We start from the raw sequence: 24,432 nt of genomic DNA on the forward strand, positions 1-24,432 counted from the left end.
TGGCGCTCAGTCAGCCTGTCTGGCTCTTTCTGAAGCAAAGAGGGCCTACCTTTACTCTAACGGTGAGTTTTGTCGCCATTTACAGCTGATTATCTCCCTCAACCCCTAGATGTCGACTTTTGTCGACAGACCCCCTCAGCCCCCTCCTGTCGATATCTGCCCTAAAAGAGTTGAATTTACTGGTTGTTTCATACTCACCGATACTGTGGAGCTGGGAGTGTTGGTGCCATAGCCTGAAGAGGGCAGAGATGCCAGAGACCAGCGGCGCCCATCGGTCCTGTAGTTAGAAGCAAACACACACAAACTTCATTGGACCTTTTGGTGTCCAGAACATTCCTTAGACATTTGGCTATTATGAGGCAAAACAGACAGTTCTCCTCCTGAAGCGGCGAGGGACAAGTGAAATAATGGAAGAGGCGCTATACGGAAGAATCAATGCATGGGGTGGGGTAGGGGGCAGCCTGGCAATCAGACATGCAGCAAGACACAAACATGCAAAGGCCACACCATGGATGTCACTTATTTTTACTCCAAAAGAACAAAGGGGCAGCCAAAGAGCTGAGTTAAGGTGAGGCACTGCTGGACAGACCAGTGAAGATCCCGGCCCACTTGGGGGCTGGGTGGTCTCTTGACCTTGGAACCCCTGCAGATTTTTTTTTTTTTTTATCTCTGCCCTTTTGGAGTTTTTTTTTTTTTTTGTCTGTCATCTTTGTCCATTGGACCTTACAGGTGGCGCAGTGGTAGTGCTGCTGCTTTGCAGTAAGGAGACTGTGGAGGATTGTGGGTTCGCTTCCCAGTTCCTCCCTGTGTAGATAGTGCTTTGAGTACTGAGAAAAGTGCTATATAAATGAAATGAATGAATGAATGAATTATTTAATTAATTACTTTATTCTTTGTTACTTAGTATTGCCTAATCTTATTTTTGTTTCATAAAAAAATAAGCATTTTGAGCTACACACCATTAGTATGAAAATGTGTTGTAGAAATAAATGTTGTTGTTGTCTTGAAGGAAACTCCATATCTAAACCTTGAAGACTCCTTTTTTTTTCCACAGCCCATTCTCCTCTTATTTACCAACGGTGCCAATATCAGTGGAGGGCACAGTAGCCTCTCAGTGTGAGGACAAGAAACAGAACGGAATGAGACCCTGAGCAATTCCTCATTGATGACATTGCTCCCCCCGCCAAAAAAAATAATGCTAACAGTTGTAACACAACCTGATCTTAGAAGGCCCATTGGATAAAGGTGTTAGTCATAAATAATATTAATACTAATACTACTAATAATAAATGGTTCCTTGTTCACCTGGTTCCAAAGCTGCCTTCTCCTTCTCCTGCTCTTTTTCCCACCACATTGCTATGAGTGCCCTGCTTCTCCTCTACTTTGTCAAACCTTCACCCTCATTGGCAGCCACATCAAGGCCACAACATTTACAGCCCTCCACCCTTTTTCCACAGCAGGGTCTTCCCCCTCACATTATACTCCATAACATAACTGCATTGCACTGGGGGGGCGGACAATCCCCATTCCCTTCACGTTCCCTTGTGCCAGTGGTCTCTCACCATCATGACTCTACCTATGTTTTCTGTGAGCTCCCCCTGCCTGATCCCTCCTCAGCAATCACACCTCTGTCTGCCCATCTGCCCACCATATCACCTTTGCAAACAGATCGATTGGAGCTGTAAGCTGTGAGATTCAGAGCTGGGTGGAAGTGACATCCGCAGTGTGTGCCATGGGGTGCAGCATATGGAACTCAGCATGCACATATACACTCAGCACCGTCATGCTTCAAAAGACAGACAACCTCACCCTGAGTGTGGGTATGCTAGTGATACCACCTGGCACTGGCAGGTAACTGAGCCCCCGTGTTCAGGAATGGGATAAACAATTTGCCTAATGAGGATGCTACTGCTTTAGCTTTTTTTAAATTATCACTAGATGGGCGTTGATGAGGTGGGGTGTCCAAACAACTGCATATTTACAGCTACTTGGTTATAAACACATACAGTCATGGCCGAAATTATTGGCACCCCTGGAATTTTCCTTGAAAATGCACCATTTCTCCCAGAAAATTGTTGCAATTACAAATGTTTTGATATCCACATGTTTATTTCCTTTATATACATTGGAACAACACACAAAAACAGAGAAAAAAAGCCAAATCTGACATCATGTCACACAGAACTCAAAAACCGGGCTGGACAAAATTATTGGCATCCTCTACTTAATATTTGGTTGCACGCCCTTTGGAAAAAATAACTGAAATCAAGCGCTTCCTATAACCATCAACAAGCTTGTTACACCTCTCAATGGAATTTCTGACCACTCTTCTTTTGCAGACTGCTCAAGGTCTCTCAGATTTGAAGGGCGCCTTCTCCCAACAGCAATTTTGAGATCTCTCCATAAGTGTTCAATCGGATTAAGATCCGGACTCATTGCTGGCCACTTCAGAACTCTCCAGCGCTTTGTCTTCAAAGTGCTTTCTGAGGTATGTTTGGGGTCATTGTCCTGCTGGAACACCCATGACCTCTGACGCAGACCCAGCTTTCTGACACTGGGCCCTACATTGCGCCCCAATATCTTTTGGTAGTCTTCAGATTTCATGATGCCTTGCACCTAGTCAAGGCATCCAGTGCCAGAGGCAGCAAAACATCCCCAAAACATCTTAGAACCTCCACCATGTTTGACTGTAGGTACTGTGTTCTTTTCTTCGTAGGCCTCATTCTGTTTTCTGTAAACAGTAGAATGATGAGCTTTACCAAAAAGCTCTACCTTGGTCTCATCTGTCCACAAGATGTTCACCCAGAAGGATTTTGGCTTCCTCAAGTGTATTTTGGCAAACTCCAGTCTGGCTTTTTTATGTTTCTGTGTCAGCAGTGGGGTCCTCCTGGCTCTCCTGCCATAGCATTTCATTTTGTTCAGATGTTGACGGATAGTTCGAGCTGACACTGATGTACCCTGAGTCTGCAGAACAGCTTGAATATGTTTTGAAGTTGATTGGGGTTGTTTATCCACCATTCGGACTATCCTTCGTTGCAGTCTTTTATCAATTTTTCTCTTCCGTCCACGTCCAGGGAGATTAGCTACAGTGCCATGTGTTGTGAACTTCTTGATTATGTTGCGCACAGTGGACAAAGGAACATGAAGATCTCTGGAGATGGACTTGTAGCCTTGAGATTGTTGATATTTTTCCACAATTTTTGTTCTCAAGTCCTCAGACAATTCTCTGCTCTTCTTTCTGTTCTCCATGCTTAGTGTGGCACACTCAGACACACAACAGAAAGGTTGAGTCAGCTTTTCTCCATTTTAACTGGCTTCAGGTGTGATTGCTATATTTCCAGCACCTGTTTCTTGCCACAGGTGAGTTCAAACGAGCATCATATGCTTTTGAAAGGGTGCCAATAATTTTGTCCGGACCATTTTTGGAGTTCTGTGTGACATGATGTCAGATTTGGCTTTTTTTCTCTGTTTATTTAGTTGTTCCAATGCACATAAAGGAAAAAAACATGTGTATACCAAAACATTTGTAATTGCAACAATTTTCTGGGAGAAATGGTGCATTTTCTGGGAAAATTCCAGGGGTGCCGATAATTTCGGCCATGACTGTATGGGCACTGACAGCTAGCTGCCATACATTATTAAAAGTTCTTGTGGGTTTTGTCTATGCACTTTGTGACTGCGACATGTACCAAGGGTGCCACAACAAATCAAGAATTTTGATTGATCAATGCGTGGCACTCATTACAAATTTAAAAAAGCCAGCTGGCACTCCAATCCCTGTGGAAGGGTTTGCTCATATTACATAAACTTGGCTGGAGTTCAGGTGCATGTCATGCCCATCATATTCGTGGGTTGCGACATATACCTGTGAAAAGTCACAATATAAATGAGAGATGGATCCCTGCTGATTTCACTATCTTAAGATGATTAAACGGTGGCTGGTGAGTGAAAGGGTGAGTAGCCTACAAACAGTGCCATAGAGGACTGGCTCATCAAAACTATGTGACTCTGGGTGACCCATTGTGCTGTCCATCTTTGCATTGTGGTGCTTGGCACACTTACTCACTCACTCACTCATAGACATCGGGTGCCATGAGATGGTTTACCTGTCAGCTCTGTGCCCATGACTGCAGTGAAGAAATGACACAACATTAATGAGAGTGAGAGTCACCTGGCATGGGTCTTTAACTCGAGACCAGCTGACTGGCACCCGCAAGAAAAGGCCGACATGCCAGAATTCGTTCCACATTCCCAACTCATTAAAAATGTGGCAATGAGTGTCACTCTACCATTCTCACGTGGTGAAATCAGGTCAGTATTGGGTCTACCAAGTCAAACGGAATCTAAAATAATCCCCGTTTAGGTAAGACGGATTGTTTTCAAAAGCACATTACTGCACTTGCTGGGTTGCTCTCACTTGCCTGATTAAGCTATGTTGTGTTACAAAGTGCATACACTAAGTCTCCTCTAGGTGGCACCAGTGCACATCCAATTTACATTTTACATTTACATTTACATCATTTAGCACAGCGGTTCTCAACCTGTGGTCCGCGGACATTTGCCTGGTGGTCCGCGAGCAAAGCCTGAATTGCATGTACTGTATTTTAAAAATTATCAGTAGTGGTCCGTGGCTGAGACACACATTTTTTAAGTGGTCCTTGAATCTCAAAAGGTTGAGAACCGCTGATTTAGCAGACGCTCTTATCCAGAGCGACTTACAACTGTGTTTGTTAGTTTTTTCGCATACCCCTTGGGGTCAGAGCGCAGGGTCAGCCATTGTACAGCGCCCCTGGTGCAATTACAGGTTATGGGCCTTGCTCAAGGGCCCAGCAGAGTAGGATCTCTTTTTGGCAGTGACGGGGATTCGAACCGGCAACCTTCGGGATACCAGCGCAGATCCTTAGCCTCAGAGCCACCACTCCGCCCTATATCCAATAACAGTGCATGTGCTTTGCTAACTTACGTCCTGTCCACACTGTGTTTTCGTTTAAAAAAGGCAGACATTTGTCACAGTTGCTGCCTTTCGTCCACACTAACCAGCGTTTTCAACTGATAAAAATGAATAATTCTGAAAACGCTCTCCAGAGCCAGAGACGTTTTGAAAATGACAGCAGGTCACGTCAATATGGAAAGGCAAAAAAAAAAGATTTCTGAAAGTGCAGACTCCATCGTGCTCTGGGTTGGCTTGTGTTTAACACCACTTGTGTTTGGCTGCTAATGGTCGACCTGGGCAAACAGCTCTGTCCTGACTGGATTCATCAAGGCTACTGAGGTCGCTCTACAATAATTAGAACGACTGCAGTAAAAGCAAGACATAATTTGGTTAAAAAGCTGCACATGACCAAATGAGTTGAGCTGTTATGTTTGTCACGAGGACCCCCGCCATATTTGTTAGTGCTAGTGATAGTATATCGCTATGTAGAGAACCTTATGTGGAATATGGGAGAGGGTCTGGCAGTTGGCACCACTCAAGACTGGACTGGATCACTGTGTGTCCGTGTGTGTGTTAATCTTCAAGGGAGGGGAGTAAGGAGGAGATGAACCAGTAAACAAAACTCACAAACTTATTATGTGCATGAAATGAAATCAAGAGAAACTTCTAGTAGCTATGCAGCCTGGCAATAAAATTAATTTCAATTAAGAAGGGAAACCCACCCAACCCAGTCAGCAAACAATGCCACCCATTAACAAAAAAAAAAAAAAAACATTTCAGGGGAAAAAACTGCTAACCTGAATTTTGAGGTGTTAAAAAGTATGGCTTGCAGCCATTCATCTCATAGTCCTCATGGGGTATCCATAACCTAATTATGACTAGAAAAAGGAAAGCTCAAAATGGCCTGTCATGAAGACGTTTCCTGTTCTTTGTCGTCTCTCACCTGACCTGTCCAGCCAGGTTAAGCCACTGGCCCTGTGCCTCTGTGACTGGGGTGTGTAACTAGGAGATGCTGCTCCACCTGATCCATACCTAGGAGGTGTGTGTGCTTTTTAATGGCGGCTATTAAACACCTGGATGAGCAGATGTGCCATTCCAGACAAGCCTGTGCTCATGCACTACAGTACTCTCCAAATCAACAGGCTTTTCAAAGCTGATGCACGATTTTAGCAGCTATGAAACACAATGCCTTGAGGAGGAGGAGGAAGATAAAAAGGGGGTTTGGAGACACGTACCTGCGAGCGGGGGCAAAAGAAAAATGAGCGGCAGCATTTGGTGAGAAGTTCCTGGGGCTGTCCAGAGGGCTGCTGCCTGTAGGAGAAACAGAGAAGAAAAATAATCTGGTTAGTCACATGCAGGCACAGCTGACGCCACCTGATATGGAAACCCAAGTTGGCACGAGAAGGATTCAACTTTCCAGTGGTGGGACTACTGACGCCCTGGTCGCGGGATTGTGACGGCAAAGCCACTGAGCCGTGCAAGGCTCCGTCACCTTTTGGAAAGTTCTCATACGATGCCTGGGTGCGCACTATAGCTTCTGCTTTTTGATGGCTTTTATTGCACACTTACCGAGAGACAGACATGAAGACAGGCTGAGCGTGTGTGTTTTATCCTTGCAGTAAGAAGACAGGGGCACGGGTCCGAGCGGCACCCTGCGTGGACTTTGCAAGGTCTTCCCGTGTCCTTGTGGGCTTCCTCCCACAATCCAAAGACACACAGGTAAGATCAATTGGCCCGAGAGTGTGTGTGTGTTCACCCTGCAATGGACTGGCGCCCTGCCCAGGTGTTGTTCATGCCACACTTCCAATGACTGTTGGATAAGTAGGTTAGGAAGATGGAAAGATGGATGATTTTCTTTGTCATCTGATCGGCCTTATGTGTGTGGGGCCTAAGGAGGCAGAGCCACCTAATTATGATTTATAGAAGCTTTAGGATGTTTGAACAAATGAGACATAGCATTGGTTATTATGGTTTGTTTTCAATTCACTTTGTTTTCTTTTTTTTATTTAATTACTTGCCTTTTGACCCCTGCATTCACTTTAAGGTACACTTTCTGGTTGGTGTTTAATGGATTTGTTTGTAATTTTGGCACCTTTCAGTCTTGCTGTCATTAACTAGAGAGCTTCTCCTTTCACAGTTCCACAAACTGTTGCAAAGAGCCTCACACGTGGATGGATCCAATCAACCAAAAAAAAGGGAAAATGAAGAAAACTTTAGAAAAATAAAAGTTTTATTGCACAAAAAATACTCTGTAGCAGAAGAACATCTGAGGAGCTCAAAAGGCACAGAAGGAGTTGCCTTCAGAAACAGGTAACCTAGTGGCAAACAAGTCCTAAATATACAATTCACAAGGGAGGCCAAAAAACAGTAAAATGGTAAAAATCGAGGGCACTGCAATAATCAAAAGCAGACTCCGTCAATCCATTAGGCGAGCCAGGGGGCTATGTTAGGGGCACCATTCACGATAGTTCAGAGGTGCGCTCCAGACACCGAGGGAAAAATCTAACCCCCATTACTCCCCTTCGGGAAACAGAAGCGTTATAATAATGTCTGCAGTACGTGCATAAAGGGGGGCCATTTGTATTTCTAAAGGCAAAAAGGGCACAAAAGAGTGGGCGGCATTAATGAAAGTACACCCGAGGGAGACCTGGTAGTCAAACTCTGATGATACTGAGTGGACGACGTTACCCTGCCTGGGGCTCCAAATTAGATTTGAACTGCACTGATTAACAGGAACCCCACCAGAACTCAGCATATACAGTTAGGTCTTTAAGTATTTAGACATTTTTGCAATTTTTGTAATTTTCTCTCTGTATGTCACCACAATGGATGTGAAATTAAGCAATCAAGATGTGACAGAAGTACAGACTTTCAGCTATCGTGGGCTGCATCAGGAGTGGGCAGGAGGAGGAGTATAGGAACCTAATCAAGGACTTTGTTAAATGGTGCGACTCAAACCACCTACAACTGAACACCAGCAAAACCAAGGAGCTGGTGGTGGATTTTAGGAGGACCAGGCCCCTCATGGACCCCATGATCATCAGAGGTGACTGTGTGCAGAGGGTGCAGACCTATAAATATCTGGGAGTGCAGCTGGATGATAAACTGGACTGGACTGCCAATACTGATGCTCTGTGTAAGAAAGGACAGAGCCGACTATACTTCCTTAGAAGGCTGGCGTCTTTCAACATCTGCATTAAGATGCTGCAGATGTTCTACCAGACATTTGTGGTGAGCGCCCTCTTCTACGCGGTGGTGTGCTGGGGAGGCAGCATAAAGAAGAGGGACGCCTCATGCCTGGACAAACTGGTGAGGAAGGCAGGCTCTATTGTAGGCACGGAGCTGGACAGTTTGACATCTGTGGCAGAGTGACGGGCGCTGAGCAGACTCCTGTCAATCATGGAGAATCCACTGCATCCACTGAACAGGATCATCTCCAGACAGAATAGCAGCTTCAGCAACAGACTGCTGTCACCATCCTGCTCCACTCACAGACTGAGGAGATCGTTCCTCCACCAAACTATGCGACTCTTCAATTCCACCCGGGGGGGTTTGGTTTTAACATTATACAAAGTTATTGTCTGTTATACCTTCCTTGCACTCTCCACCTTGCATTTTTTTAACTTGCACTGTGTTTTTATCACTCTTTAATTAAAATTGTTTTTATCAGTATGGTATTGCTGGAGTCTGTGAATTTCCACTTGTGGATTAATAAAGTATCTATCTATCTATCTATCTATCTATCTATCTATCTATCTATCTATCTATCTATCTATCTATCTATCTATCTATCTATCTATCTATCTATCTATCTATCTATCTATCTATCTATCTATCTATCTATCAATCAATCAATCAATCATTTATGGGGATTAAAAAAGTTATGGCTTTAAGAAATTGCAGCCATTTTTCACAGAGTCCCTCCATTTTCAGAGGCTCAAAAGTAACTGGACATGTGATGGATAAGCAGTTTCATGGCCTGGTGTGGCCTAACATTGCAAAGGACTCGGTGTTCTCTCAGTATTTACAGGGTTGAGGGCTCTCCCTTGACAAAAAATATGCTAAATGGAATGCAAACGTTTGGACAGCCCTGCCAAATTATAAATTTTGTTAAAATCTGATAGATAGACAGACAGACAGACACACACACACTTTATTAATCCCAAGGGGAAACTCAACCTCAACTTCTCCAATTTCCTTTTCTCATTTTTCTACTTCACTTCTTCTAATGTGAAGGCTAATATTCCTTTCTTCCCTCTTTCTGGTAAAGTCTGCCTTGCTGTTCTCCATTTACGGGAAGATTACAGCGAACACAGATGTACGCTAGATAAACTACCATAATACCTCACGTAAAACTAAATTACCGTAAAGCTTAGAAAAGTAGATGCTGAAAAGAAATCAATTTTTTTTGATGTGCCAATTTAACGATCAATAATCAATTAATTAATTCTTTACATTTATGTAGCATTTTCCTCACAACTCAGATTTCTTTATATAGTGAGTGGGGAGCCTGGACGATGCGATGGCAGCCATTTTTGCGCCAGTACTTTTCGCCACATATTAGCTGGTGGGTGATGAATGGATAAAAGAGAGATAGCCAGTTAGAGACAGGGGATGATTAGGGGGTCAGACTGACCAGGCCGTGGCGGGCAGTTTAGTTAGGATATCGGAATACACCTGACGCTTTACAAAGGATGCCCAGGGATATTTCATGACCACAGAGAGCCAGGACCTCAGTTTTCTGTCTCATCCGAAGGACGGCGACTTTTTTATAGGACAGTACCCCTGTCGCTGCATTGGCATCCACATTCAGACCACAGGGTAACACCTCTACCAGCAGCAACCCAGGCTTTTCCTGACTAGTCTTTCATCCAATTATTTGCCAGACCCAAACAGGCTTAGCGTCAGGTGGACGACCTGTTCTGAAGTTTATGTGGTATGGCTGCTGATTAAGTCTAGTCTTTTAAAGTGAAAATCATCCGATTTAAACTGCTGTCCAATCGATCGGAACATCGTTATGCGTGTTAAAAATTAAAATCATTTGCAAGGGATTTGCTATTCGAAGATATCACAACAGACTTTGTTGTCACCATTGATTCACTCTTATTGTCATGGGACACTTTGAAATGAGACATTAAAATATTTAGAATTTTTTTAAAATTGGGTCACTGCAATCCCTTTCCCAAATTTTTTTTCAGGTTATATTTGTGAGATTTGGTGTGTAGATGTCATGGAAGGATTATTTTGATCATTTTTGGCTCCTTTTCTGGGGCAACTATCTATGGTTAGACACTCCTTTCCTGTGTTTTTGAGGTCAAAGAATCAGCTTTTCTGTGCCTCATTTAGATGTTCTAATTTATTCTGAACCATTTCTGCCGCTATTTTGATTCTGGCAGGATTTGGATTTCTGTCGCTAGGAAAGGCTTATGGTTAGTGGGTGGGGTAACAGAGGCTGGGACCCCAAAAATTAAATTGTTTCAGGTTAAAAGGTCTCTTGACGCAGCACTTTGTTATTCAAGTTTATGGATAAACTTTTAATGTGATTTTTTGCGTACTCTTGTTTACGTCCCTGTTCTTGAAATTCTTCTCTTTGATTTTTGCTTAATGTTTTGATGTTGTCACCTGTGTTAACAATCTCCCAGTCGTTCATTTAACCGGTACGTTCTGAACACGTCTTTTCTCCTGATTAGCCTCATTAAAAAACGCTTTGCTATCTAAAAGCAGAAGTCGGGAAGTGAGAAAAAAGGCACAAAAATAAACAAAAGAAAGACAGAAAAAAACAAGGATTTTGGGAGTTAATCTGTAAACATTAAACAAACAAGAAATGAGTTTAAAAAATACTCCTCTCATCCTCATCCTTCCATTTTCAAAGCTGCCTCTTCCAATTCAGTCATCGCAGGGCACACACTCTTGCCAGTCTCCACATCTGGCCAACTTTTGGCCGCCAGTTAACCTGATACACGCATCTCGAGGATATGGCAGGAAGCCCCATGAGGGTCACTGGAGCTGATGACTGAGCTGCCTCCGTGCCCTGGTATTTTATTATTTTTATTTGCAAAACAGCATGCGATGCTCTGATGCATCATTATAATTTATTTCATAGAGCGCGTTTGACAGCAAACACCGCGGAAAGGACTTGAATAAAGCAAACCAGATGAAGAGGAAGATTCAACACACTTTCAAACACACGCCACATCTATATCCCCTTGAGAATCTGGAGGAGCCTACAAACATCCTGACATCAAATAAGAATAAAAAAAAAAAGCAAAACACTGTGTGAACAAAGGAGGCCGTTGACGGTAAGAGATTTATTAAGATTAAGCATCTTATTGGCAGTAAAAATCTGCTCGGATCAACATTAAGAATGTTTGGCCAGTAGAGTCCTAACTTTAAATCTGGTGCTATCTGAATGAATTCCGTGTACCTGGGTGTCTTTGACGCAATGGCACCCCTTTAGGGGTTGGTACCCACTTTAAACCCAATAGCTGATGGCACAGTCTGCTCTATGCCCGGAATTGCAAACAGAAAAATAACAATGGTGTTATGTAACTGTTCCAGTTTATTGACCGGAGTACAAAGAAATTCTTATCTGAATGTCTCCTCAGCATTGTGACCAACAAAAAGACACACACTTCAATGCAGAAAAACAGTCTGATAAATAAGAAGAAACCAAACCAGGAGATTTGAACACAGCGACAGGCTACCCCTATCCAGAACCCTGAACTTAACCCCACTAATCGGGCAGCAACAGTAACCCGAACACCAAAACCTAAGTCAGTGAACAGCATGCATCCAATACAGGAGTTCAAGTTCAGACACAGGGACAATAATAAAATTGTAAAAAAAAATTTTTTTTTTATAAAGACAAGCTGCCCCTACCCAAAAACCTGAACTTAATCCCACTAGCCAGGCGAAAACAGTAGCTGGGACGCCTAAAACTAAGCCAGGGATTAGCACGCTTCCGTCCAAATAAGTTTAAGTTCAAACTCCGGAAAAATAATAATTATACTTTCTAAAAAATATAGACAGGCCATCCCTACCCAAAAACTCTGAACTTAACCCCAACATTCGGTGAGCAACAGTAACCTGGACGCCTAAACCTAAGTCAGCGATTAGCATGCATCCGTCCTAAAAGGTCAAGTTCAAACGTCGGAAAAAGAATAAATATTATAGCTTTGGAAAAATGTATAGATAATGTACCCCTATCCAAAACCCTAAACTTAACTCAACTAATCGGGCAGCAACAGTAATCCGAACGCCTAAACCTAAGTCAGTGATTGGCACGCATCCGTCCAGGAAGGTCAAATTCAACCTCTGGAAAAATAAGTAACTTATATTTTCTGAAAAATAGAAGAACAGGCCAACCCTATCCAAAACCCTGAACTTAACTCAACTAATAGGGCAGCAACAATAACTGAACACCTAAATCTAAGTCAGTGAATAGCACATATCCGTCCTAGAAGTTCAAGTTCAAACACAGGGACAATAATAAAATTGTAATTTTTTGAAAAATATAAAGACAAACTACAAGCAGAGAGTTCCGTTTTGCTCTCATCTGACCAGACTCTATTTATTCTCCCAGTATTTCATTGACTTGTCCAAATGTTGTGCAGCAAAGTTTCAACAAGCTTTAACATCCTTTTTCTTCAGCACGGTGAGTGTGCATAGCCTATATACATCGGACTTCCAATATAACTCGGAGTCCTGCCACATGCAAAAGTTCGCTGACGACACTGCTATCATGCACTGCATCAGGAGTGGGCAGGAGGAGGAGTATAGGAACCTAATCAAGGACTTTGTTAAATGGTGCGACTCAAACCACCTACAACTGAACACGAGCAAAACCAAGGAGCTGGTGGCGGATTTTAGGAGGACCAGACCCCTCATGGACCCAGTGATCATCAAAGGTGACTGTGTGCAGATGGTGCAGACCTATAAATACCTGGGAGTGCAGCTGGATAATAAATTGGACTGGACTGACAATACTGATGCTCTGTGCAAGAGAGGACAGAGCCGACTATACTTCCTTAGAAGGCTAGCGTCCTTCAACATCTGCAATAAGATGCTGCAGATGTTCTATCAGACGGTTGTGGTGAGCGCCCTCTTCTACACAGTGGTGTGCTGGGGAGGCAGCATAAAGAAGAAGGACGCCTCACGCCTGGACAAACTGGTGAGGAAGGCAGGCTCTATTGTAGGCACGGAGCTGGACAGTTTGACATCCGTGGCAGAGCGACGGGCGCTGAGCAGACTCCTGTCAATCATGGAGAATCCACTGCATCCACTGAACAGGATCATCTCCAGACAGAGGAGCAGCTTCAGCGACAGACTGCTGTCACCATCCTGCTCCACTGACAGACTGAGGAGATCGTTCCTCCACCACACTATGTGACTCTTCAATTCCACCCGGGGGGTAAACGTTAACATTATAGAAAGTTATTGTCTGTTATACCTGCATTGTTATAACTCTTTAATTTAATATTGTTTTTTATCAGTATGCTGCTGCTGGAGTATGGGAATTTCCCCTTGAGATGGATGGATGGATGGATGGATGGATGGATGGATGGATGGATGGATGGATGGATGGATGGATGGATGGATAGATAGATAGATAGATAGATGTGAAAGGTACTAGATAGATAGATAGATAGATAGATAGATAGATAGATAGATAGATAGATAGATAGATAGATAGATAGATAGATAGATAGATAGATAGATAGATAGATAGTCAGTATCTATCTATCTATTATATAGTGCCTTTCATATCTATCTATCTATCTATCTATAGTACCTTTCATATCTATCTATCTATCTATCTATCTATCTATCTATCTATCTATCTATCTATCTATCTATCTATGAGGCCATGGCAGTGGAGTGCATTACTTACTGTACCTGCTAATTGCAGGTCTTTCTGAAGCTTTCCACGAGTGGTCCTTGGCTCTTGGACAACTCTTATGATTTTTCTTTTGTCAGAAATCTTGTGAGGAGTGCCTGGTCTTGGCCGGTTTATGGTGAAATGACGTTCTTTCCACTTCCAGATTATAACCCCAACGGTCCTCACAGAAACATTCACACGTTTAGAGATATGTCTGTCACCAATGCCATCAACAATAAGGTTGTGAAGGTCTTGAGAGAGCTCTTTGCTTTTAACCATCATGAGATGCATCTTATATGACACTTTGGGAATGAGAAACCTTTTCATAGGCCATCACTTAGGACATAAGCAGCTGATATTCATTTGCACTGATGGGGGGCTATCAGCATTGAGAGATTTCAGCTGCTTTCTTGGCTTTCCAGGCCTTTTTGCACCTCCTTTTCTTCATGTGTTCAATACTTATTCCCTGTGTCATTCCACTTTATTACACATAACTTCATTTATGGTCTTACTTGTTTTGATTTCTTTGTATGTGTGGATTACTTGGGTTGTTACCGACATCTGGTGAAAATTTCATGTCAATAGCCCCATTAGGAATATATTTACTGAGTAAAATGTTGATGCGTTCAATACTTATTTTCCCCGCTCAATGTTTGGGGGCTGGTTTTGTGTATCTGGCATGGGGGGCCTTGAGTCGTTGCAGACAACAATTAAATCTCAAGACTATCAAGACATTCTGGAGTGAAACGTACTGCCCAGAGTCACAAAGCTCTGTCTCAGTCGCAGGTCATGGACCCTCCAACAGGATAAGGAGCCAAAACACACAGTGAAAAGCCCCCAACAACAGCTAAGAACAAAGCATTGGATTGTTGTGAAGTGGCCTTCTATGAGCCCTGATTTGAATCCTATTGAACGTCTATGGAAAGACCTGAAACATGCAGTCTGGAGAAGACCCCTTCAGACCTGACACAGCTGGAGCAGTTTGCTCCAGACCAGTGGGTCAAATGACCTGTGGACAGGTGCAGAAGTCTCGTGGAGAGCTCCAGGAATTGCTTGTTTGTAGTGAACACAAACTCAAAAGGTTGCACAACAAAATATGTGGTTATGGTTTCCTACATTTCCATCCATACCATTTCCATTTGTGTTATAATTTTAAATATTTTGTTGAATAAAAAACCTAAAGTCTGATTTTGGTTAAATACAGAATAAACAATGGGGGACGGTTACTTTTCTCAGGTTCAAGATACTTCAGAGACAATTGTGGGTTCTTCTTTAATCGTGGAGGGATTCCAACAAATTTGCCCACGTCCTGTAATAAAGGAATGTACTGAGAAAAATGTAGGTGAACTGCTGGGACAGGTCTGGGACCCCCATGACCCTGAATTGCAATAAGCAGGTTTGAGAATTATACGCTGTAAAAGAAAAAAGAAAATAGTAGGAATGTCTCTGAAAATAAATGCATCAAGAAGAATCTAAGAGCAAGTTTTAACTGACAATAAGAATTTGGTGCATGTCGGTCTCAAGAGCCTGAGGGCAGAAACACAGCCGACAGGTCAAAGGCCACTCCACCCAAGTGTTCTCATCAGCAAAGAGGCGTCCCACTCCGTCTGCTCAGTCAGGGCTCTTTGTTCTTATTATTTTACCAAACAGAACCTGGAGGAAAATGCATGCAGCTAGTAAAGTGTCACTGCACTATGTAATTTAGAGCGACACGAGAAAACTTGTAAAACAAAGCATTGAGGCCAAAAGTTTCTATCTACCTCAGCGAGAAGTCAAGCAAAATGACATCTTTTATCTACCTCAGCTAAAGACTTTCAAGCTCCACACATCATGTCACCATACGCTCACTGGCCACTTTATTAGGTACACCTGTTCAACTGCTTGTTAACGCAAACACCTAATCAGCCAATCACAGAGCAGCAACTCAATGCATTTCTGCCTGTAGACCTTGTCAAGACGACCTGCTGAAGTACAAACTGAGCATCAGAATGGACAACAACAGTGACTGAAGTGACTTTGTAAATGACATGGTTGTTGGTTTATGAAACTGCTGGGATTTTCACGCACAACCATCTCTAGGGTTTACAGAGAATGGTCCGAAAAAGGGAAAATACTCAGTGAGTGCCAGTTCTCTGCATGAAAATGCCTTGTTGATGTCAGAGGTCAGAGGAGAATGGCCAGACTGGTTCGAGCTGATTAACTCAAATAAGAACATGCAGAAGAGCATCCTTGAACACACAACACGTCGAACCTTGAAGCAGGTGGGCTACAGCAGCAGGAGATGACACCGGGTGCCACTACTGTCAACTAAGAACAGGTAACTGAGGCTACAATTCGCACAGGCTCAGCAAAATTGGATAACAGAAGATTGGAAAAACGTACTGATGAATCTCCATTTATGCTGCATCATTCAGATGGTAGGGTCAGAATTTGGCATCAACGACAAGAAAGCATGAATCTGTCTTGTATCAATGGTTCAGGCTAGTGGTGGTGGTGGTGTAATTGGTGCGAGGGATACCAATTGAACATCATTTAGATGCCACAGCCACCTAAGTATTGTTGCTGACCGTGTCCATCCCTTTAAGACCGTAGTGTCCCCATCTTCTGATGACTCCTTCCAGCAGGACAACACGCCATGTCACAAAGCTCAGATCATCTCAAACTGGTTTCTTGAACATGACAATGAGTTCACTGGACTCAAATGGCCTCCACAGTTATCAGATCTCAATCCAAAAGAGCACCTTTGGAATGTGGTGGAACGGGAGATTTGCATCATGAATGTGTAACCAACAAATCTGCAGCAAATGCGTGATGCCATCATGTCAATATGGACCATAGTCCCTGAGGAATGTTTCCAGTACCTTGATGAATTTATGTCACAAAGAATTGTGGCAGTTCTGAAAGCAAAAGGTGGCCTGTAAGTGTACATTCTTTGGGTTAAGTCCATTAGAGTTGTGTTCCTCAACCTTTCTGGTGTCGTGACCCACTTTTTCCTTTATGACTCACTAATTGTCCCCCTTGGTGAATCAAGTGCAATGTCATAGTGGGGATAGAGAAACGAGAATGATTGTCAGAGCAGTGACCCACTTGTAACCCCCTACCATCAGAAACTATAGGAACTTGTAACCCACCGGCTGAAAAACACTCATTAGGGTATCAACTTTATATCCATAAGTTGTCATATCAAAATAATAGCTAAGAGACGGACTAATTTCAGCCTTTATTTACTAGACCAGTTTTTCAGTGGGTCGTAAGTTTCCATACACCGAGATGAATGCCTGTTTAAATAGTCTGGAATATTCCAGAAATTGATGTCATGACTCTTAGAAGCCTCTGATTGGTCAATTGTCTTCATTGAGTTAGTTAGGGGAGAGAGAGAGAGAGAGAGAGAGAGAGAGAGAGAGAGAAGGGGGCTCTGCTCGGGTATCCTGAAATACATTAGTTGCCCCAAGCAGCACATTATTCCTAACTTCACTCCACAGTAGTGCCACTCACAATATGGCGGTGACGCCTGTGCCTTCACTCCGCAGTAGTGCCACTCACAATATGGCGCGGACGCCTGTGCCTTCACTCCGCAGTAGTGCCACTCACAATATGGCGCGGACGCCTGCGCCTTCCGTACTTTGTGGGGCCTCCGTAGCCTCTTCTGTTTGAATCTGGGCTGCAGCGCAGAGTCCTCTTTTTTGTATGGCTGTGTCGTTAGTCGTTAGCTATGGGCGCGTTGTTGCTTCATTTCTCATTCACGTCAGTTGAGCTGTTTCGTTTTTGGGCCGTGACTCCTTCGTGCGCGGTGGATACAACTTCGCGTGCGGTTTATGAGATGCGCGCTGTACACGCCTGCGCAGTACGTCTCATGGTCCCATGGCCGTGTACCTGCGTCCATGCCATCCGGTTTACCATTCTCGGTTAGTAATATGGATAGAGTGCACCTGTGGTTGTATTTAAGAGACAAAACTTTAGGTCGGTGCCTTGCTGCCTTTGGAAAATCCAAGCAAATCAGCTAAGACCATAGAAAAAAAAAACTGTGGACCTCGATAAGTCCAGCATCTACTTGGGAGTCATTTCCAAAGAACTGAAGGTACCACAAGCTTCTGTACTGATTGTCTTAGTTGTTGGCATTGAGTCTGTGTTAATGGGAGGATGCACTGTAGCACTCCTGAACTACCAGAGCAAGGATATGAAGGGTGCACATTACTCTTGGTTTACTCCCCAGAGCACCAAGAAGGGGGGATAATGTGGCGGCCTGGGACATTAGTTTTATTTGATTAATTTTTTCCTCTTTTTGAAAAAGTCCTTAGGTCCCCTGAACTGATTAGAAAAATGGAGAGGGGGAAAAGAACTGGGATTAATGTTGTGGTTTTTCTCTTTGACTTTGAAAGTCCTCGGTGCTCCTTTGAGCAGCTTGGACAAGGAGGAAGAGAAAGGGACCAGCGTCTCTTTTTTCTTTTCATCTTATTTATTGAAGCATATGAAAGCAGTGATTGGATGGACTTGCACGTGTGATTTTTTTTTACACTTTCTTCAAGTTTTCTTTCTCACTCACCCTGGTCTACCCTCTGTACTTAGATGCCCCCCTGGTCAGACCGCTGTGAGGTATGTGGTGGGTACAGGGCATCAGAGATGGCATCTCTGTATCTCCAAGCATGGAAAATAAAAGTTAAGCTAACAAAAATATTTCAGAATTTCTTAGAATTAGAGAATAATAAAATGCAGCTCACAAAACCCTGAGATGAACTAGAAGTAAAAATGATGTGAAACTGGTTGGAATAAAAACTTTCAGCCATAGTGACATCCCAGGACTGAAAGATGAGAATGACAGCACTAAGTGATAGGAGGGACAGTCAAAGGAACTTTATGGAGGAAGGATTATAAGCCACGATAAGAGTAAAGAAGAAAGTGAGGTGGCTGACCCAAGACACCAAGGTAGAAGCAGAGGGGAGCACAAGAGGGCACATTCGGGGTTAGCAGTCAGCTGGGGATTTTGCCCACACCATGAATGCTTAGCTTCTCTTCTCAGTGCCAGAAAATCTCCGTCAATCTTTCCTGCCTTCAAGTGGCATTTGCAAAATAACCCCTGGCGAGGAAAACTGGTAGGGGGAGGCGAATAGTGAGTACCAGTTCTCCTCCAGATGATTAATTATACATTCTCCCAAAGCAGCTTACAGACTTTTAAATATTAATAGATAAATAATTCTCTCTCTCTCCGTCTCTTTTAAAGCAGTGCTCGTCTAAATGCATGGATACGTGAATGGAATATTCACAGGCACATCAGCTCCCCTGCCCGTCTCACTTTCAGTATCTTGTCGTGCTGTGCTATGTAATTCTCGAGCAGTTATTATAGGAATAAAGGGAGCCAGACGCTCTAAAGCTAAGGCGCACATTTAAGACTCACAGGCACACAAAAGCGGCTGGAGGCCTGAGGCTCCTGCTTGGCTGCACCTGGATATCAAGAGAAGGAATGACCGGAACAGCACCTGACAGACGACAGTGGTAAAGAGGAAGATAACAGCAGGAACAGAAAAGACATCATGATTGACGCTGCCCACACCCTCTATGATAGCCACTGGTCATTTCACTGAAGTGTGCTAGGAGGGCTTACTGTGGCTCTTTATGGCCAACAGAAATCAAATTATGGAACGAGTCTGTCCTTTTTCCCCCTTTTTACTTCAGCAAGTTCTAACAGAAACATTAGCATTTGTGACAATATGTTTTATATATTTATATTATTATTACAATCATGTGTGTATAGTTCTGGGTCTTGCCCTTATGTTTTACTCATATATTACTTTTGAGGCCACTTTCATTTTTATTTATGTGCTGTCTATACATCTGTTGTTACATAGCATCTTTACTATCCATCAGGCTAATGTAGCTGCCTCTGTCTAGCCATCCATCCATCCATTATGGCTCCTTTCAAGTATCTGTCAATACTATCTATTGAATATAGCTCCTTTCATATACAGTGCATCCAGAAAGTATTCCCAGCACATTACTTTTTCCACATTTTATGTTACAGCCTTATTCCAAAATGGATTAAATTCATTTAATTCCTCAGAATTCTACACACAACATCCCATAATGACAACGTGAAAAAAGTTTACTTGAGGTTTTTGCAAATTTATTAAAAATAAAAAAACTGAGAAATCCCATGTCCATAAGTATTCACAGCCTTTGCTCAATACTTTGTCGATGCCCCTTTGGCAGCAATTACAGCCTCAAGTCTTGTTGAATATGATGCCACAAGCTTGGCACACCTATCCTTGGCCAGTTTGGCCCATTCCTCTTTGCAGCACCTCTCAACCTCCATCAGGTTGGATGGGAAGCATCGGTGCACAGCCATTTTAAGATCTCTCCAGAGATGTTCAATCAGATTCAAGTCTGGGCTCTGGCTGGGCCACTCAAGGACATTCACAGAGTTGTCCTGAAGCCACTCCTTTGATATCTTGGCTGTGTGCTTAGGGTCGTTGTCCTGCTGAAAGATGAACCGTCGCCCCAGTCTGAGGTCAAGAGCGCTCTGGAGCAGGTTTTCATCCAGGATGTCTCTGTACATTGCTGCTGTCATCTTTCCCTTTATCCTGACTAGTCTCCCAGTTCCCCACAGCATGATGCTGCCACCACCATGCTTCACTGTAGGGATGGTATTGGCCTGGTGATGAGCGGTGCCTGGTTTCCTCCAAACGTGACTCCTGGCATTCACACCAAAGAGTTCAATCTTTGTCTCATCAGACCAGAGAATTTTCTTTCTCATGGTCTGAGAGTCCTTCAGGTGCCTTTTGGCAAACTCCAGGCGGGCTGCCATGTGCCTTTTCTAAGGAGTGGCTTCCATCTGGCCACTCTACCATATAGGCCTGATTGGTGGATTGCTGCAGAGATGGTTGTCCTTCTGTAAGGTTCTCCTCTCTCCACAGAGGAGCTCTGACAGAGTGACCATTGGGTTCTTGGTCACCTCCCTGACTAAGGCCCTTCTCCCGTGATCGCTCAGTTTAGATGGCCGGCCAGCTCTAGGAAGAGTCCTGGTGGTTTCGAACTTCTTCCACTTACGGATGATGGAGGCCACTGTGCTCATTGGGACCTTCAAAGCAAGAGAAATGTTTCTGTAACCTTCCCCAGATTTGTGCCTCAAGACAATCCTGTCTCGGAGGTCTACAGACAATTCCTTTGACTTCATGCTTGGTTTGTGCTCTGACATGAACTGTCAACTGTGGGACCTTCTATAGACAGGTGTGTGCCTTTCCAAATCATGTCCAGTCAACTGAATTTACCACAGGTGGACTCCAATGAAGCTGCAGAAACATCTCGAGGATAATCAGGGGAAACAGGAGGCACCTGAGCTCAATGTTGAGCATCATGGCAAAAGGTTGTGAATACTTCTGTACATGTTCTTCTCAATTTTTAATAAATTTGCAAAAACCTCAAGTAAACTTTTTTCACGTCGTCATTATGGGGTGTTATGTGTAGAATTCTGAGGGAAAAAATGAATTTAATCCATTTTGGAATAAGGCTGTAACATAACAAAATGTGGAAAACGTGATGCGCCGTGAATACTTTCCAGATGCACTGTTGATATCTATCTATCTATCTTTCTATCTATCTATCATAGCTCCTTTCATATATCTGTCTCATTTTATCCATTCATCCATCCAATATAACTTCTTTCATCTAATATAGATCCTAAAACCTACCTACATACCGATCCATCCGCCTGGTAATTTATTGAAAAACTATTATATGTTTTATCTTACTATCCATCCATTATATCTTATATCATTCAATCCATCCAACCTTCCACCTAATACAGCTTCTATCTATCTATCTATCTATCTATCTATCTATCTATCTATCTATCTATCTATCTATCTATCTATCTATCTATCTATCTATCTATCATAGCTCCTTTCATCCATCCATCTATTTATCCATCTTTCTATTAACCTATTTAATATAGCTCATTTAATCCATTAGTCTACAATAAAAACTGCTAAAAGGCTACAAGAAGCTTTACCTTCATGTTGGAGCCAACATTTAGTGAGGGACCTGCTGATTCAAGTGGGCACAAACACACCAAGCCCATAGCACTCATGAGCTCTTACACGATACCATTCTGAAAGCATAAATCCAACACCTTCCTGCTATCACAAGTTCTTTCTGTCTTTTTCTATAAACCAATCACAACTCCAGAACCCAGAAACTTCTCTATTTTCAATACAGCCTAGCAGGCCACCCTACCTTTTGAGTCTGACACTTCCATTTCAGAATTTAGAAGGTCTTTCCACAGTTTGAGGCTCGATACCCCAACCATCTGATTAAGACTCCCCTCCACGCCACTAAAAGTTCTTCTCCTTATTAGTGATTCTCCATCACACTGTTCTTTATCCAGTACTTCACAGCTGATAGCCCAACCATAAGACCTCATGTCCACCAAAGCCACATCACCACACCTGGTGATTTTCCATCTTTGTGTTATTTTTTCTGCTTTTCAGAGTACGTTCTCAAGGTGTCCACCGGTGTCCCTAAAATGAAATGTCATTCCATTCTGTTCAAGGCTTCCATTCACAAGTTCAGGTCTGAATTGCCACCACTGAGGCTCCAATATGACACCTGGCTACGTAGGTAATGTCTTCCTGTGATATGTGCCCCATCATGTAATCCCAGCACTAACTCAGCCCTAAGAAGTGTCCCCACTGATGCCTCAAACAATGGCTATGCCCAGTGGTGCAAGCTTCAGGGGGTATTAAACAATAGTGATTAAGAGTGGCGGGGGCACACTGGCATAGTCCACAAAGCAAAGCCGTTCTTAATTCAGCCCTTGTGACTTGGCTTACAGTTACTGACAAACAGGGCATCTTGTGCTTCAGAAACTCTGGGCAGCTGGCATCACTTTAGGGACCTCTGGGTATATGAGCTAAAAACACTGCTCTGCTTTCTTACAACATGAGGGGAGTGCGATTGTCCTCCTTCTTCGGATTGAACATTTTCTAATGGCGGCCCCGGGGGTTCATTATTAATCTGCATCATGATATTATTCTGCTTCTAACTTCTTTGAAGACTGGGGAGGCAACAACTTGAAAAAAAATGGACTCATCCCAGCACTGAACTACAGCTCCCAAAAATCAAAAGGCAAATCCCTAAGTGTGGCAGAAACAACACTGTGGTTTCAGAAAAATGGGAACAGAGCGAGTCTCTTCTTTAAAATGGGAAGTGCGCATTTTCCTGGGATGAGCTGGGTAGTGTACAGCAAGAGAGGCCCTATCTGCCAACCATTTCTTCTTACCCCCTCTGGCAGCCCACCCCGCCAATCTCTGAAAGGTCATGGATTAAATTACCACCCAAAACAAACATAATTTTAGTCTCCCATTAAGGCCTCCTGCGCTCGGCTGTCGCCCGCTGTCACTTCTCATTAGGACCGATCTCTCTGGACGGGGATGTGGCGGCAGGCCGAATTAACAGCAGGCAGCTTCTCATTCATTTTTTCATCAGACACAATAAACTTTGCATGGAAGCGTATTAAAAAAACTAATGAGTGGTCTGACACCCTGCGCATACCAATGCCGGAGACCACCATGGTGTGGCGGGTGAGGTGAGACGCCTCGCTCAGGCTGGCATTCCATCCCCCACCAACCTGATAGCAGGTCTGTAGATTTGAGATCTGGGGACGAACACGGGTCTCCTTAGGATGCAATGGCACTGCGGCCCAAGCTTGTTGTGTGGTGCTGACGTTACTAATTACCTGGGAGATGTCTTCTCGTTTAAGTTGTCACCTTGACTCCGCTGCTAATGAGATATGTGCCACCATGACACAGAGGAGTGCCGTGCTTCTAAACTAAGGTTGTTGGCTGGTTTAACGATATTTTAGTCAAAATAGACGTGTTTGGGGCATGATGACCATACAACTCGATGGCTTGACATGTGGATTATGCAACACGAGTGACGAGAGATTTTTTTCATGGACTCTTTTCATATTGTTTACTGTTGTCCAACATTGGTCACCACTGACTTACATTGTATCAGAATTTTTAAACTGCCACATACAGTGCATCCAGAAAGTATTCCCAGCGCATCACTTTTTCCACATTTTGTTATGTTACAGCCTTATTCCAAAATGGATTAAATTCATTTTTTTCCTCAGAATTCTGCACACAACACCCCATAATGACAACGTGAAAAAAGTTTACTTGAGATTTTTGCAAATTTATTAAAAATAAAAAAATTGAGAAAGCACATGTACATAAGTATTCACAGCCTTTGCTCAATACTTTGTCGATGCACCTTTGGCAGCAATTACAGCCTCAAGTCTTGTTGAATATGATGCCACAAGCTTGGCACACCTATCCTTGACCAGTTTCGCCCATTCCTCTTTGTCGCACTTCTCAAGCTCTATCAGGTTGGATGGGAAGCGTCGGTGCACAGCCATTTTAAGATCTCTCCAGAGATGTTCAATCGGATTCAAGTCTGGGCTCTGGCTGGGCCACTCAAGGACATTCACAGAGTTGTCCTGAAGCCACTCCTTTGATATCTTGGCTGTGTGCTTAGGGTCGTTGTCCTGCTGAAAGATGAACCGTCGCCCCAGTCTGAGGCCAAGAGCGCTCTGGAGCAGGTTTTCATCCAGGATGTCTCTGTACAT

The 24,432-nt window shown here is 43.4% G+C and overlaps 1 protein-coding gene across 5 annotated transcripts in view; it reads right to left on the reverse strand.

Annotated features, from left to right (window-relative positions):
- Positions 1-24,432, reverse strand: part of mast2 (microtubule associated serine/threonine kinase 2) — a 484,826-nt gene that overhangs the window by 132,821 nt on the left and 327,573 nt on the right. For 4 of the 5 annotated variants that reach the window (XM_051932693.1, XM_051932696.1, XM_051932697.1 and 1 more), the window contains 3 exons: positions 6,169-6,244; positions 4,107-4,127; positions 199-277 (listed from right to left, as the gene is read on the reverse strand). In XM_051932693.1, the coding sequence (XP_051788653.1) occupies positions 199-277; positions 4,107-4,127; positions 6,169-6,244 (176 nt within the window). The remainder of the gene's footprint in view (positions 1-198; positions 278-4,106; positions 4,128-6,168; positions 6,245-24,432) is intronic. The other variant, XM_051932694.1, reaches the window with a different exon arrangement.

The sequence above is a fragment of the Erpetoichthys calabaricus genome, chromosome 10, assembly GCF_900747795.2.
Source record: "Erpetoichthys calabaricus chromosome 10, fErpCal1.3, whole genome shotgun sequence".
Taxonomy (NCBI): domain Eukaryota; kingdom Metazoa; phylum Chordata; class Cladistia; order Polypteriformes; family Polypteridae; genus Erpetoichthys; species Erpetoichthys calabaricus.